The sequence below is a fragment of the Chenopodium quinoa genome, unplaced genomic scaffold (assembly GCF_001683475.1).
Source record: "Chenopodium quinoa cultivar QQ74 unplaced genomic scaffold, ASM168347v1, whole genome shotgun sequence".
NCBI lineage: Eukaryota > Viridiplantae > Streptophyta > Magnoliopsida > Caryophyllales > Amaranthaceae > Chenopodium > Chenopodium quinoa.
Genome location: NW_018744560.1, coordinates 363,264 through 380,247, shown reverse-complemented (window position 1 = coordinate 380,247; position 16,984 = coordinate 363,264). Strand labels below are relative to the sequence as shown.

At 33.5% G+C, this 16,984-nt stretch overlaps 2 protein-coding genes and 2 long non-coding RNA genes across 4 annotated transcripts; 2 read left to right on the top strand and 2 right to left on the bottom strand.

Annotated features, from left to right (window-relative positions):
* The first annotated feature begins 1,235 nt into the window (after positions 1–1,235).
* LOC110699019 (protein NUCLEAR FUSION DEFECTIVE 4-like) lies at positions 1,236–6,002 on the top strand. Its single transcript, XM_021876504.1, has 3 exons — positions 1,236–2,115; positions 2,703–3,487; positions 3,678–6,002. Exons 1-3 carry the CDS (start codon positions 1,780–1,782, stop codon positions 4,162–4,164), a joined length of 1,608 nt encoding a protein of 535 aa, XP_021732196.1. The 5' UTR covers positions 1,236–1,779; the 3' UTR covers positions 4,165–6,002.
* Positions 3,006–9,054, bottom strand: LOC110699020. The gene is made up of 3 exons (XR_002506831.1): positions 8,860–9,054; positions 3,278–3,497; positions 3,006–3,198 (listed from the first exon to the last, which is right to left on the bottom strand). It is a non-coding gene; the product is annotated as an uncharacterized LOC110699020 (long non-coding RNA).
* Positions 6,113–10,913, top strand: LOC110699018 (catalase). Its single transcript, XM_021876503.1, has 8 exons — positions 6,113–6,257; positions 6,462–6,558; positions 8,346–8,623; positions 9,053–9,829; positions 9,919–10,008; positions 10,159–10,226; positions 10,335–10,428; positions 10,540–10,913. The coding sequence occupies exons 1-8, from the start codon at positions 6,243–6,245 to the stop codon at positions 10,597–10,599; spliced, it is 1,479 nt and encodes a 492-aa protein (XP_021732195.1). The 5' UTR covers positions 6,113–6,242; the 3' UTR covers positions 10,600–10,913.
* LOC110699021 lies at positions 9,883–13,478 on the bottom strand. The gene is made up of 2 exons (XR_002506832.1): positions 13,120–13,478; positions 9,883–9,976 (listed from the first exon to the last, which is right to left on the bottom strand). It is a non-coding gene; the product is annotated as an uncharacterized LOC110699021 (long non-coding RNA).
* Positions 13,479–16,984: the final 3,506 nt, after the last annotated feature.

Sequence of the window (16,984 nt, the reverse complement as noted above, 5' to 3'; positions counted from 1 at the left end):
AGCGTTTAATACTTATATTTATATATGCATTAAGCTATTTGTATTTATGTTAGGCATTAATAATACTCTTTTAATTTACAAATTAGATACATTCAACATATTTTTATTATTTAAAATTTATTTAGTTTAGCATATATTAGGTAACCGGGTACCCAACCGGTTCCGGTTCCAAAAAGTTGAGAATTGGAATTGGTTATAACCTGGTCTTTAATTTATTAACCGGAATTGGAACCACTGGGTCCAATTCCGGTTCCGGACCCACCAGTTCCAGTTCCAATTCTGGGTACCCGGAATTTTTGCTCACCCCTAATAGGGACCACCATCCGAAACACATCACAGCCACCATAGCCACCACCATCTTTACGCCTTCCGCCGAACAAACCCACAAAGCCTTCTTGTTCATCCTATTCTTCAGTTCCCGCCGTCCTCTTATTCTTCCCGTCGTCCTCTTCTTCTTCCCCAACAATGGTCGCTTCGCGGCGAAACTAAAAGACACCCTACTTGAATTGAGTGTAAATTAGGGCCATATCAACCCTTTAGGGGAAGCCTTCATTTGCAGCGACATTTTGAACCACCATAGGTGGTGGTGCCATGGAGGAAGAAGTAGTTTTTGGGTTTGGGTTTCAGATTAGGGTTTTGAATTGGGGAAAATGATGAAGTTCTGTAACTGATTCGTCATGACAGAAGGTAACGACATTGAATATCAACGTTTGCACAAGCTGACCAAATTACCCTTACTAATATAAGTGAAAAGACGAAAATGACCCCTGATTTGCACAATATGTAAATCAGCCTGATTGACTAATATTTCCTCGTCATATAATAAGGGGTAAATCCTTGTTACTCAATACTTGTGTCATGTACTGTGATATTTCCCTACATAAATTGGTACCACATTCAACAGCTTCAAGAAGACACTACTACCACTTATATTTTTGACAAGGAGTTTTATTCATGGTTAATTTTTGCTTTAATAATAGTTATATCGATTACACAATACTCATTTCTTAAACTATATCAAATTACGGTCTTACGAAGTTTCAAATTATATTATTTTCCAGATCTTTATTTGTTTATTACTTTGCACTTTGTATAATGTTATACACTTATATTGTGTATTAGGGCCTGTTTTTATTGTTTGAACTGAACTGAGCTGAAATGATCTGAACTGTGCTGAACTGAACTGAACTAAATTGAATATTTTATAAGAGAAGGAAATTAGGAGTTGAATTGAATTGAAGTGAATTAAATTTCAATGTATGAGAACAAGCCCTTAGCCTTCACCCAAAAAAAAATAATAATAAAATTGTGTATTAGATGTTTTCTAAAACTATATTACCAAAAGATGGGTCAAATTTTCTACTCAAAATCCATAAAATAATGAAAAATAAATAAATAAATAACCACAAACTCACGTTGTTCATCCCCACAGACTGATTCACCAACATCACGTTGTTCATGATGATGATCCCCTCATGAAAGAAATCCATGGAAGCTTCTGGTAGTTTTCCTCCCCAAATAGACCTCCCTCAACTTAAATGCAAATTAATGAATTTATTCATCCTTACCATCAACGTTAAATTCATCAATTATACATTCAAATCCAATCCAATCCAACCTTATTTATTGTTTTTGTTTAACATAAATTCAACTATAAATGCAGCAATAATCCAGCTCATTTCAATTCCAATTTAATCACTAATCACACATTCAAATTCATTGCATACAATAATCTAGACTACAAATAAACTTCTGTTACGTTGCTAAAGAAAATAAAAAATGGTGACACAACCAGAGAGATTGAGGACATTTTTCAACAACAGATGGCTGGTATTTGTAGCATCAATGTGGATCCAATCGTTTGCAGGAGTTGGTTATTTGTTCGGAAGCATTTCACCAATGATCAAGAGTACAATGAAGTATAACCAAAAACAACTTTCTTACTTGGGTGTTGCTAAAAACTTAGGCGACTGCGTCGGATTCTTAGCTGGTGCAGTCTGTCAGATTCTGCCGTTTTGGGGTGTTTTGACAGTTGGGGTGCTACATACTTTTCTTGGATATGGATTTCTTTGGCTAATTATCGCCAAACGATTGACTAATTTGCCTCTTTGGGTGGTAAGTTGCTGGTTTTTTCTGCATTTTAATGACTTATTTGGTTCATTTGGTACTTAGGCTCAAATGCACCTGTTTCTTTATCAATTTTGTCCTGCTATTTATTCAATTCAGTAACCTAATGATGTTTTGCTCAAATTTAATTTGACGTGATCAAATGTGACAAATCATGACAATGAAAATAAGATGTTTGCTGAAATCTAATGTTATGATCTACAAGTGCTGCATTTCCTTTTTTTCTGTCCTCTTATTCCCCTTTTGGGTTTAAGCTTTAGTTCTTGACGATAAGTCAACTTTTTAACTTATCATTACTAGTTTCGTCAAGCACTATAGGCCTTGTTTGGTAACTAACTTTAATTTTGTTACGGAGTAATATGTATGGTAATGCCCAACAAAACAAGTTGGTCAAATAAGTCAAGTGAACTAGTCAATAAAACTGATTGACAAATAACTGAATTACAAGACAATAATTACTGTTTCTGTCATAATCTAATTGATGTTCAAGATTTGATTATGACTTTATGAGCATGTCATAAGTATAGTTGATGACTATGATGTATGACATATGGTCTTCCTCCCAATTGTTGCAGCTATTCATTGCCATATTTGTGGGAACAAATGGTGAGACTTATTATAATACAGCTGCTCTAGTATCATGTCTGCTAAACTTCCCTGATAGCCGAGGCCCTGTCGTGGGGATACTAAAAGGATTTAATGGATTGAGTGGAGCAATTTTAAGCCAAATTTATCACTTCTTCAGCACTACTAATCGTGATTTCCTCATATTAACGATAGCTATTGTTCCCTCAATTGTTGTTCTTTCTCTTATGTTTGCTATAAGGTACGTGGAGGGTCATCGACAGAAAAGGCCTTCTGACAGTTTGAGCTTTTCGTTTGTCTATGGTGTTTGCCTCATCTTGGCTGCTTATTTGATGGGTTTTTTGCTCTTTGAAGAGTACTTGAACCAACCTTTGATCATAATTTGCTCTGTAATCTTGCTCATTATCTTGCTACTTCCATCAATAGTGCCCATTCTGCTGTCATTCTCTCCACAAGTGAATTATCCAGTCAAAGAGAGCCTGCTACCTGTTGAAACCATCATTAGCGAGGATGAAAATGAAGCTGAAGGTAAAAGAAGAGATCCTCGACTAGGGGAGAATTTTACCTTGCTACAAGCTTTAGGAAAGGCGGAGCTTTGGCTTACGTTTGTATCCCTAATCTTGGGTTCTGGATCTGGTATTACAATCATTGATAATATGGGTCAGATATCTGAGTCTCTTGGGTATTCCAGTCCAAGAATCTTTGTCTCAATCATCAGCGTCTGCAACTTTCTTGGCCGTGTTGGTGGTGGATACTTCTCAGAGATAGTTGTCAGGTTCAGTATTCTATCATCATAAAAATCATATTAGTCATGCACTCATGCTAATGCCACTTGATATTTATTTGATCAAGTTCATAATTACTGCTGATATAAATATAATGCTACTGATTTTGGCTTAAGCATTTAGGCTCATAATCAGAATATCCTGCTGATATAATGCTACTGATTTTGCTGCTGTTATCAGAAAATACGCGTACCCTAGGCTTTTGGCTTTGGCGATTGTTCAAGCCATCATAGCAATCGGGCTCTTATACTATGCTTTGGGATGGCCTGCAGCAATTTATACATTAACTGTGTTGACTTCATTTGGTTACGGAGCACATTGGGGGATCGCCCCTGCAGCAATTTCAGAGATGTTTGGTTTAAAATGCTTTGGTGCGTTATATAACTTTATTATACTTTCAATGCCTACTGGCTCATTTATTTTCTCTAGCATCCTTGCTAGTCGCATCTACGACTACTATGCAGAGATACAAGGTGGGCTTGTAGACCCTAAACTCGATTTGCAATTAGGAGATGAAGGTTCACATACTTGTGTAGGTAGAATATGTTATTCCATCACTTGTGCTATTTTGACAGGAGTTGTTTGCATTGGTGTTGTACTTAGTTTGATTGTTGTTCGACGGACTAGGAGTGTTTATACTCATCTTTATGCGAAGTCACAAGCTTAATTAAAGGCATGTGGTTGTAATCGAAGAAAACTTGAAAGTACAAAAATTCACTACTGGGTTCATCCTCTCTCTTTATTTTATTAGTTGAGATAATTAACTAAGGAATATTAGGGCTTGTTCTCCAAGTACTCTACTGTTGTATATACGTAGTATATTGTAATGTGGTCGAATATTATGAATGAGAAACACATCCGGAATTTCTGAGACCTAATTTAATGGGCTTGTTTGGTAAATGACTTTTCATTGGCTTCTTGATTGGCTTTTGACTTTTTCATTGGGTCAAACATTCAAAATTTGTTTGATAAATGGCTTTTTCAGCCAATTGAAAAGCTGGCTTTTAAGCCAAAATGAAAAAACTACTTACAGTGGCTTTTAACTACTTAACTTACTAATAACATCCAACAACCAATTCTACCAAACATGTTTTTAGACTAATAAAAAGTCAAACAACCAACAAAAAAGCCAATACAAACAGCCACGCAAACCAGTCAATCAAACCAACCTACAGCCAACAGCCAATTGCTAAATAAGGTCAATATATTTAAACTTATTTAAACATATTACATCTAGATTAAGTGAAAATAAAGTGAATAAAATGTACGTAGTCTAGTAACGAGTGGCGTTGAGTGTGTGGCTAAGCTCACACAAAGGAAAGGAAGGCCCATTGTGATTATAAAAAATCTCATCGAAGGGGTATATTGAAGGTTTCACACTAGTCAGCAACAACTTCCAAAAATAAGGTGTCAAATGTGCACACAATTCACACAACATTGTTTAACGTGGAGTTAGTGTAATGGTTCATTTTAGTTCTAACAATGAGTGATAAGTGGCTCTCGTTTTCTTCTCAGTTTTTTTTGGCAGAGATCTTCGCATAAACCTTCATGGCTCAATGCCTTGGGGCCCATGGGAAACATCCTTCTCGATGTTTTCATGTTATTTTTCAGTCAAAATTATTTATCGTAAAAAAAAAAAATATATTGTGCATATACGAGTATAATTTACTAAATTAATTTTTTTTATTTTTATTCCAAACAATTTATTTGGAAATCAATTTTGTGAAAACTACTATACTCATGTAGACAACATATATTCAAGCATCACTTCACTTGTATATCTTAATTATTACAAAAATCACAAGGGTAACTTGAGGTGATCAAAGTGGAGTAATATAATTTGGTGTATGTAATTAGTAAATTAAATCTCCAATAACCACCATTAGTATGTGATAAAATTCTCATAGATGAATTTGTAACTAATAATGTAATTTGATATACTGTACATTCGAAAATATAACGAATGTTTGTATATGGGTACATTATTTTTAATCTTGATCATTCTTATCAATCAATTTGTTTTCTTATTAAGGGATTATTTCAATTCTAACAATAACATGTGTAGATTGATGTATTTAATTTTTCATTATTCAGCTTATTCTCAGTTTGTCCTTTTTTAACTTCCTATATATCATTCTTAAGTTAAACATTTTTTATTATAAGAAATTTAAATTAGATCAAATTTAACAAAAATTAGATAAGATTAGAAAAATAACATTATACTATATACCAAATAAACTCAAAATAACAAAAGTTTAATACGGAGTATAAATTAAATAAAAACATGTTCATAGCTAATCAAATACTTCCTAAAACAACTAATTATACGTATTAATTTACTACATATAAGTTTAGACCAGATGAGATAATGAAGATTACGAAAACTAAAATCGTGGGGGGAAAGTAATAACAACCCCATATTAATAGGCCTCGATCTGTCTTATTATTCAAAAATGAGTAGCAGCTAACTTGTCAGATTATTATTCAGAAATTTAGTAGCGGCGACGATAATTTCGGATTTATTTCAGAAACTAAAATTATTACTCTTCCTTATCAATATTATCCACCTCTGACTCATTTTACGTCACACTTTTTTTTATTTATATATTTATACACCTCCTATTTTTATTTCCTAATTAAAATTTGTGTGTTCACCACATTCCCTTCTCCTTCATCTTTATCTCTTCAATCTCTCTCTTTCTCTCTCCTCTGCAAGATCAACTCTTCCTTTCTCTCTCTACCGCCATGGATCCTTACAAGGTTACTACTCAATCTTTGCTTTAATACTCAATTTCAGACGCTTTCTATTTCATTGATTTATTGTATTTGGAGTATTTTTTAATTTTAATTTTTGATTTGATTTTCTGGTTTGATTTTGTTTTCGAATTTGATGTTTGATTTAAAGATTGATTTTGAATTTGAATTTGTTGTTTGATTGAATTTGAATTTGAATTTGTGGTGTAGTTTCGGCCATCAAGTGCGCACAATTCATCACACTTCACCACAAATTCTGGTGCTCCTGTTTGGAACAACAACTCTTCTTTGACTGTTGGCAACAGAGGTTATTTCTTTTCTATTGATTTTAGTTTCATTATCAGTTTTAGACTGGATATTTTTTGCTTTAATTTTTCTTTAAACGTTGTAGTTGATTGCTTTAATTTTTGATGATTTTAGCATCTGAGTTTTAGTTTTAGGATTTTTTATTTTTTATTTTTATTGTGATTATTAATTATTATTCATCTTAAATTAGTTGAATCAATAGGAACGGTTCGAAATTGTTATTGGGTCGAAGTTGTTGAAACCAGTTCAAATTGGTGGGAACTTGGAACCGCCATAAAGTGTGGAAATTAATTGTTCAAAAATTTTAATTGAAATCACAGTTAGATGTATCTGATGATTTCTTCAAACAATAGATATATCTAATGATGTTTTCTGTCAAAAAAAAAAAAAAAAAAAAAAAAGATAGCAAATGATGTTTATAGGAGTATTTGTTAGAGTGACTAGATGCATCATAGTTAGAGTGACTAACTAAATGAATTCATAGTTGTATAAGTATTCACAATTACGAAGTAAAGTTAGCTTTTTTCATCATTTGGATAATTATATATTGTACTAACAACTTAGTTTTAGGGTGTAAGGATGTACAAGAAGCAATTAGTAGATATCATATTAGATTGTAAGGTTCTACAAGAAGCAATTTAGTTTTACTCAATAAAGGAGAAAAAGAAAACAAAGATGGTCTAAACAGTTGCATACTGATAATGGATGCCATTTTTTACGCATTGCTATTAACTAATATGAACTGTTGATATCTTCCTGCTTTATTACTACTTGCAAAACTTAATTAGGATTTGACCTAGATTAGAGTAGTGTACCGAGTAGTGAAAGGGTTGAAGTAGTTGGGATATATAGATTAGAGTCATGAGTTTGGTGGAGAGTATTGAGGGAAGAAATAAAGTGACAATGCTGTTACCAAGAAAAGGCTATTGGAAAGAGAGAAGGTATTATCAGTGTAAAGGGGGTTTCTTACTAACAAAGGATATATGAGTTATTGAAAGATGGATTTAGAAGTTGTCAATTTTAACTTAAAAGCAAGTCCATTGAGTTGCTTAAGGGAAGTGAGTTTAAAAACAATTCTTTGCCATATGTAATTTGTGCATCTCATGCTTAATGTTGGATTACCCTTTGTTGTACTAAATTTGTTAGGAAATGAGATGAAGTTGAGCATGTAAAAAAAAATCATATAGTGCAATTTGATTTCTTATGTATATAGATACTATTTGACCTCAGAGACTAGATCTCATTTTAGGCATGTATGTCAGAACATGCTCTGCAATTACAAAGTGGTCAACTTTTCCAAATGTTTTATTTCTATTGACCATATTACTAGATGTGAATTAGTTTTAGCCAATCGAAGTAATAACGAATTTAGTGATTGCTAAATTGCGTGGTAGAGTTGTTTATTGGATCCACAATAACATGAGAAGACATGTATACTTTACCAGTAGTAGGGCTATGTTCTGCTCAACTTAATTGGACTTTTTGAAAAACTACATATAGGGAATTCGAGATTCAATTATAAAGAAATGTGTGCCCTGTATTTAGTTTAATCTAGCTTCATTAGTTATTTAGGTACACTACCTAGACCCCAAAACCAACATAGCCAATTACTTCAATTCGGATAAGTAGCTGAGTGAGACTGCTATCAGCTTAGGCACTTCTAATTTTTCCTTTTTTTTTTTGGTCTAACCTCAGCAAATTAGTGATGTATTTGTACTGTGATGACATAGTTTACAGAGGATGTGTCTGTAATGGGTATGGGCTATGCTGATGTATCTTTCTGAACAGGCCCCATTCTTTTGGAGGACTATCATCTTGTGGAAAAGCTTGCTAACTTTGACCGAGAGCGTATACCAGAACGTGTTGTTCATGCCAGGGGAGCGAGTGCTAAGGGATTTTTTGAAGTTACTCATGATATTACACACCTCACATGTGCTGATTTCCTGCGTGCTCCTGGTGTCCAGACACCTGTGATCGTTCGGTTCTCTACTGTTATTCATGAACGTGGAAGTCCTGAAACCCTCAGGGACCCTCGTGGTTTTGCTGTGAAGTTCTACACTAGAGAGGTAAGGGCCAACTCTATACCAAAGTTATAATGGCCTATATTCTGTTACTTTTTCATTCTTAGTAGTGTTTATCCATGCTAGTGCTGGTCACATTATTACACTTACTACGCTGTTAATATCTGTTATATACTGATACTAATGGAATTATGCCATCTACCTAGTTTATTTTCTACGTTCTTGATCATTAAAAATTTACGAAGCTTTTCTAGTTTCAAATACAATACTTTAAAAAGTACCTGGAAAGATGGCCTTGTCCATAATGCTGAATATAACCTCTTTGCTGTATGTAGCTCACTGATTTAGCGTTTTGATTGTTCAGCTCTTATCATGACTAGATCATAAATCTTTTTAGTTTGATTTGATGCTGAAGCTTTAGTCTCGTTTTTTCCCAACAGCATATATTATATTCTAAAATTCTGTTTATCACAGGGTAACTTCGATCTAGTGGGGAACAATTTCCCTGTGTTTTTCATTCGTGATGGTATGAAATTCCCTGATATGGTGCATGCCCTCAAGCCCAATCCTAAAACCCACATTCAAGAGAACTGGAGGATCATGGATTTCTTCTCTCACCATCCCGAGAGTTTACACATGTTCACTTTCCTCTTTGATGATATTGGTGTTCCTGCAAACTACAGACACATGGAAGGCTCTGGAGTTAACACATATACTCTGGTCAACAAGGCTGGAAAAGCATACTATGTGAAGTTCCACTGGAAGCCAACATGTGGAGTAAAGTGCCTGTTGGAGGATGAATGCGTTAAAGTTGGAGGAGCTAACCACAGCCATGCTACTCAGGATCTTACTGACTCAATTGCAGCTGGAAACTATCCTGAATGGAAGCTGTTTGTCCAGACAATTGACCCAGCTGATGAAGATAAATTCGACTTTGACCCCCTAGATGTTACCAAAACATGGCCTGAGGACATTTTGCCTCTTCAGCCAGTGGGTCGTATGGTCTTGAACAAGAACATTGACAACTTCTTTGCAGAAAATGAGCAGCTGGCTTTTTGCCCTGCTATTGTTGTTCCTGGTGTCCACTACTCAGATGACAAGCTGCTTCAGACCCGAATTTTCTCATATGCTGATACCCAAAGGCACCGGCTTGGTCCCAACTACCTGCAACTTCCAGTCAACGCTCCCAAGTGTGCTCACCACAACAATCACTATGATGGTTTCATGAACTTTATGCACAGAGATGAGGAGGTAATTGCTGCGATTTCAGTTTTTATTTCTTGCTAGTAATATTGCTGCTTATATTTTGCTCCCATGTCTTACTTTATGCTGTTTCTCAGGTGGACTACTTTCCATCAAGATATGATCCCGTTCGTCATGCTGAGAGATACCCCATTCCTGCAAATATTTTGAATGGAAGGCGTGAAAGGGTTAGTTCTTTTAATTGTCTGCTGCGTGTTTGTTGATGCTTCATGAGTCATGACCTCTCTTCTTTAGGTTAATTTAATATTGATGATTTGGGTTTAGAAATGCATATTAACTGAATGAAAATCTGGACTACTGTTATTCTATTAATGCAGCAAATCATTACAAAGGAAAACAACTTCAAGCAGCCTGGAGAGCGATACAGATCAATGGACCCAGCCAGGTTGGACTCTTTCCTAGCTGCACTTGCAGAATTCATTCTTATTTTTGGCTTTCTTTTGATATGTGTATCGTTTGTGTGCTCATATATCTGTCTCATGGTGGCATCCAGGCAAGAGAGATTTATCTGCAGAGTGGTTGATGCTTTATCCGACCCTCGTGTCACTCATGAGATACGCAGTATCTGGGTTTCATACTGGACCCAAGTAAGTGTTCAATTATTTCAAATTATCAGTTGGCATAGTTGCAATTATTACTGCAATACTATTTATCGAATATCAATAACACTTTGTTTTGCATCTGTATTACTACTACAGGCCGACAAATCTCTGGGTATGAAAGTTGCAAGCCGACTTAATGTGAGACCAACCATGTAAAGATGGTCAACATGAATACATGATCTGATGATTGTTCCATATGGGGAGATCGAGATGAGGATTGCATTGCAAAAAATTGTAATATCTAGTTACTTTGTTAAATACTTAAACTGTCAGTAATCGGATTATAGAACATAAGTTTTTTCTATAAGTTTCTGTTGTTCGTGTTACAGACTTGCAGTACAATGAGCTTGTGGTCCTGTAATCTCATTTTGATTTCTACTATTATTGATGTGTAACCCTATTGGATTACTAAATATGGTTCCGTATCTGCTACGAAGCGAGAATATTATACATCTTATTTATGAACATAATTCACTATCTTATCTACAATAATTCTGCAGCTTAATCGGTTTTTTTAGGTCGTCGTATATGTTGGGATATTAACTTGGACCCAACTTTGTAATACAAGTGAAAATTTTCAAAAGATGGTAGATAAGTAGATTTGATAACTAGGAGGTGGTTTATTACCACTATTCTTCGGTTTTACTTGTATAAACACTTCCATTTTTTGTTATCCCGAACAATTATTTATTAGAACCATCCTTTAACCCAAGGAAATCTTTGTCTGGAATTACCATAAAGATTGGGTTATTTGAGACATTTTGTTTTCTAATTTTTAATTTGCTTAGAAATACCCGCAAGTTATGAAACGTTTGAGTAGCACTACCCACTAACATTTTTCGCAATTAAGAAGTTAATGGATAACTTTTTCACTTTTCCCACATAATTAACTTTCCAATTACCTTCTCTCCTCTTCTTTCCTTCCTAATTAATTTTCCCTCCCTTCTCACTCACAAAATCTGAGATCAAGAACATAATCAAGCAATTAAACGCAAATTATCAATAATTTAGGTAATGTTTCATACTTTAATTTTAATTCATTGTTTACTGTATTTGTTTACAAGTTTTAATTGAATGCTATTAACATAATTAGGGTTTAAATTAGTGATTCAGATTAGGGTTTATAAGTTCAAATAAATTGGGGGATTTTGATTTCTAGGGTTTGGGGGTTTAATTGAGTTTTGGTTCCAGTTATTTTAGCTTTGAGATCAATTGTATTCAATAAAATTAGTGATTCAGATTAGGGTTTATGGGTTCAAATTAATTTGGGGGTTTTGAATTCAAGGTGAAATGAGGAAGGTGAAAGAAGAGAGTGAGAATGGAGGGAAATTAATTAGGGAGGAAAGAAGATAGTTAAGGGAGTTAATCAAGTGGAAAAAGTGAAAATTAGGCCCCATTAATGTCTTAATTGGATGGGAAACGTTAATGGGTAGTGTTACCAAAACGTTTCATAAGGCAATTCTAAATAAATAATACGGAGTAATAAAAAAAGGTAATTATTCATAAATAACCCTATCTTCAAAGTAATTCTAAATAAAATTTCTTTTTACCAAAAGTCACTATATATTTTTATTTTTTACTGTTATTATCCGAAAATGTTAGGAACGAAATTTAGCACTATGTTATTGTGTCGGTTACTTTTGACAACTTATGTTCATTTGATACAAATTAGTCTCCCTCAAAGTTATTACATATCAACATGTTGAAGCAAAATGATCAGGCATTGGCCGTATTATATGAACTTAGCATTATTGCATCAGTGGATATAGTTGTTTATAAACACTCCATATCAATTTGTGACCAACACTGGGACCATCACTAGCTCCCTAAGTCATGGTCTTATGGACCCACCGATCCACCATTATGCATTTTGTTAAACTCTCGTTCTCAAGTCATTAGAAATTTAGATTTTATTTGTAGATGGTGTATGAGTTTCTATTAATAAATTAATTTTACTATTAATAAATAATAATAAAAAAAAAAACATTTTCATCATTAAAGTCATTAAAAATTTAAAACTATCTTATTTTCAAATTGATTACAAATTATACTCCATATTATGAATTCTGAGGGATGTAGTAACCATGGTAAAGCCAAAAATAACTATAATGGATAAAAGTATAGCCTTGAGTATTTGGATGGACGTGTGAAAAACATTGTCTTAGAAGCAAATGATCTCCCTTTTCTAGTATTTATACTTGTTTATTAAAAAAAAAAAGTTTTATTATTCTTATTCGTCTAAGTTAAACCAGAATCTATCCAATCTGATTATTTTCTAAATTTAAATCTTTTTAACCAAAAGGAAGCAAAGTACATACGTAGTATATTAGTTGGTCACAAGGTTGACAAATTACATACATCATTTAATTCAATTGATTTATGAGTTCCCAAACTAATGTTGGATTTGGGCTCTTTCAAAAAGCTATAGGCACCGATTTTATCAAAAGTGTACTATAACTATATTGATGAACATGAACAACTATAATAACAATAAAGTCATTAATAAAGCAATCATAAAAGTTTTAGTGTTTTACCCACTTGAAGTTTAGCTTAGATTAGAACACGTACATACTAGCTAAAATACTCCAGATTTAGTTGTCAGTTTGTCACGCTATTAGCTCATGCATTCTAGAAAGAAGAACGGAAAATATATGCATAACATGGGAAGATATTTACCTTTTGTTACTACACTTCTAGTAGCAAGTGATCTGAATTAAGGTCTTTCAGCTAGCTAGATCGATCTCCCTTTTCTATGATATCGCTTGCTGCGTGCGCTTCCTTGAAAATACAGGTAAAGTTTGCGGTGTCGTGATGGTGGTGAAGCCTTGAGGGCCGGGCTTGCGGTTGTGAAGGAAAAGAGAGACGAGCACTATAGGGACTAAGGGATCGGAGAAACGGGATCAAGAAAGCAGTCATGGCATAGTGAAATAGGGAAGATTCAAAGAAGGATCAAAGTTGGTGTAATAACTTGTCAACTTTGTCGCCCACTCAAATTATTGTCACTTGAATGAATCTATAATTCTGTAAATGTATATTTAATTTATTCAAAAAAGCCTCTATTTCTTCAAAATAAAATGAATATTAAACAAATTGGAGGAGTAAGACCTCATTCGCTTCACCTTATATTTGCAAATTAATTTTTTTTTCGTTGAACTGAAATATTTTTACTAAATTGAAATTATTTTTGCTAAACTTGAATTATTTTACTAAACTAAAATTAATTTTACTTAACTGAAATTATTTTTGTTGAACTAAAATCATTTTTACTGATTTTCTATTATATTTATTCTTTATAATTACTAAATTTTACTGAACTGAACTTATTATTAGGAAGAGTTTTATCTAATTTTTAAGGTAATTTTTTGATTAAAAATTTATGTTGAAGAATAGACTTCTCAAGAATCACCACATTAGTTGAAGAAGAGAGAGTTAATCACTTTATAAGTCTTAAGGGACTACTCCTCTTATTGTTATATGGTTTTGGGATGAAAAACCTCATTTGGATTTGTGAAGTGGACTCTCTTGGTTTGCGGGTGCAGCCCAAACCCAAATTTAACAAATTTTAAGATAACGGGATTTCACGCTTGCCAATGTAAAAAGATGATTTTGAGACGAATCTAACTAGATCCTACATAACTTATAAGGACTTTTACCTCACGTAACCGTGACAAACCTCATAAGTCTTAGACATGGTAGTGAACAACTAATTATGATGCAATAAAAGAAAAACAGAGGAAGTACATTTAGTTTTTATTTGAAAATTATAAAAAAAAATTGATATTTTAAAAAGGAAAAAAATATGTGCAGCCCTAAGGGCTGTATATAAGAAGCTAAAAGTGGAAAGAATTAACAATAAATAAACATTTATTACACCTTATTTACTCGTGAATTATCAATAAATTCTCAAATTAATACTAAAAAAGGAAAGATATTAAATGCTTATATGCATTTTAAAAATATACACTGAGACGAATATAATATGTTTTAAATTGACTATATTTTTCCATAAATGTCATTCGTTAAAGATGGTCAAACAAAAATTGAGAATTATACGTAGGGATGGCAACGGGTCGGATCTGGACTGGGTCCAGATGGACCCGGATTCAGATCCGTTTTTGTATGAAGGATCCAGATCCGACCCGGATCCGTCGGGTCTAGAAAATGAAGACCCGGATCCGGATCTGTCGGGTCCGGATCCGGGTCCAAAACGAGTCCAATATATTTTGCCTATTTTTTTACAAAAAATGTAATGTTCGGGTCAAAAAATATATTTCAAACTTACATTGTTGGTTATTAAGTTAAACCCCAAATTAACCAACTTATACACTCATATTTTGAATTAAAATTAAAAAAAAAAAATACGATGTTACATATGAGCTAGTGAAAAAACAACGATGATGTATATAATATGAGCATCCAAAATTTATCTTTTGAAAGGGTTAATCTTTATCATTACTAACATTATCAACATTTTTAATAGAAATAAACAATTTAAGTTTTTTTTAATAGGAAAAATAAAAAAAAAACGGGTCCACGGATCTGGATCCGAGTCTAGGGCCCAGACCCAGATCCAGATCCGTTTTTGTCAGTAGGACCCAGATCCGACCCGGATCCGTCGGGTCTAAAATTTGAAGACCCAGATCCGTGAAAAACGGATCTGGATCAACGGATCCGGGTCGGGTCCAGATCCATTGCCATCCCTAATTATACGAGCAGGCGGAGTAGCAAATATTAATACGGTGCACGGAACATCGGAATAACATTTTACATTGTATAATAAAACTTTAATATTTTTGCAACAAAACTTATATCTTGAGATAATTATATCTAGTGCTTTTGGCCATGTTATCAAAGCAAAAAACTTTAATTATGAGATAGAAAGAAGTCAACAATTAGTTGGTAGGCTTATCTTAATTAACCTCTCTCTTTCTTGTTGTAGTACTCTTAATTTTTAGGTTTTTGTAGTCGCAAATAGCCATTCTCTATCATTTCTCTTAATATTTAGCTATCTACACTAATGAGTTAATAAGTTTGTTTTTTTATTTGTAATGAGTTTAGTAGAGTTGATGAGAAATTCTGTCAATATATTTCACTATAGAAAACTTTCTAATTTCCATGATTGATAAATTTTGTTTGATATCTCAAGTATGATGCATATTTCAAAATTAACATCAATTGACCAAACAAGGAACTCCCCAATATGTTATATAGCTTATCATAACGCTCTTCCCCAATATGAAGATGCTTTGTATTTATTTGGAAATAAACTCTATTTGATATGAACTATGAACAATATAATTTCACTGCTATATTACTTTTTGTCTCTAAATTACAATTCTATTTCCCATAAAAATTTTATCCCTCAAAACTTTCATATATCCCTCAAAATTTTTCTCATGTACTACCTCCATTAAATGTTATGTGCAACTTTGGGATATTATTTGTGAGATATAAAATATTTTAAAGTTACACATAACATTTAGCGGAGATATTATATATTTGATGGATACAGAGGCACAACGACGGGGGTGAGGAATCAATCCAAGATATCCTAAAATCAGGAGAAATGCTCTAACCACTTGAGTTATTCCTCATTCTTTTATATTTACTTTAAGTTGATCAAAATTGCCCTATATATGTTGTATTCACTTCAAACCCTTCAAATCATATTGTTTTTATATTATTTACCACAAAAAATAGATATGATTTCTTATTTTAACCAACTTGTTCCAAAATCCAAATTCTTAAATTCTGACCTTTTTTTTTCTGACGAAGTGGAAAAAGAAGACTAGAATTAAATATGGGCACGGGCCCGGCAGGGCCCGACATGGCACGACACAGCACGGCGGCCCACTAGCTTGTGGGCCGTGCCGTGAACAAAAAATTGAAATTCGGCACGAGCATGGCGGGCGGCACGATCGTCGACCAACCGGCACGGCCCGTGGCACAGCCCATACCCAATTATAGCTTATTTAATTAAGTTTATTTATATAAACTTATTTAATTAAATAAACTTAATTAATTAATAAATAAATAAGTTTATTTATATAAACTTATTTAATTAAGTTTATTTATATTAATTTATAATTAAGTTTATATAAAATTAAACATAAATTATTTATATAAATTAATTAAATTAAATTTGTTCGAAAAAAAATACTTCCTCTGTTCTTTTTTACTTGACCTGTTTCTTTTATCAAGCTTGCTAATGCAAAACTTTAACGATTAATAACTTCAATTCTCTATAAGTAAAAAAAAGTAAACTTATATATTATGATAGTACTTATTGAGACGAATCCGAAAATATCCTACATGAATATATATTTCCTGACGGTCAAAGAAGGGGTGATGAATAGTGATTAGGGGATTTTTGCTCCCACCAATCGGAATGCGCCACGTGGGCCAATTAGGTCCTGCCAAGTGTCCTCCACTTGGAACTGTCAGGGTTTGCCACGTGGCACACGCTTATTCGTCCACCCTGGACCTATTATGTCATGACACGTGGCATCCTCCATGCCTAATGGAGAAACCAGCCACCTAG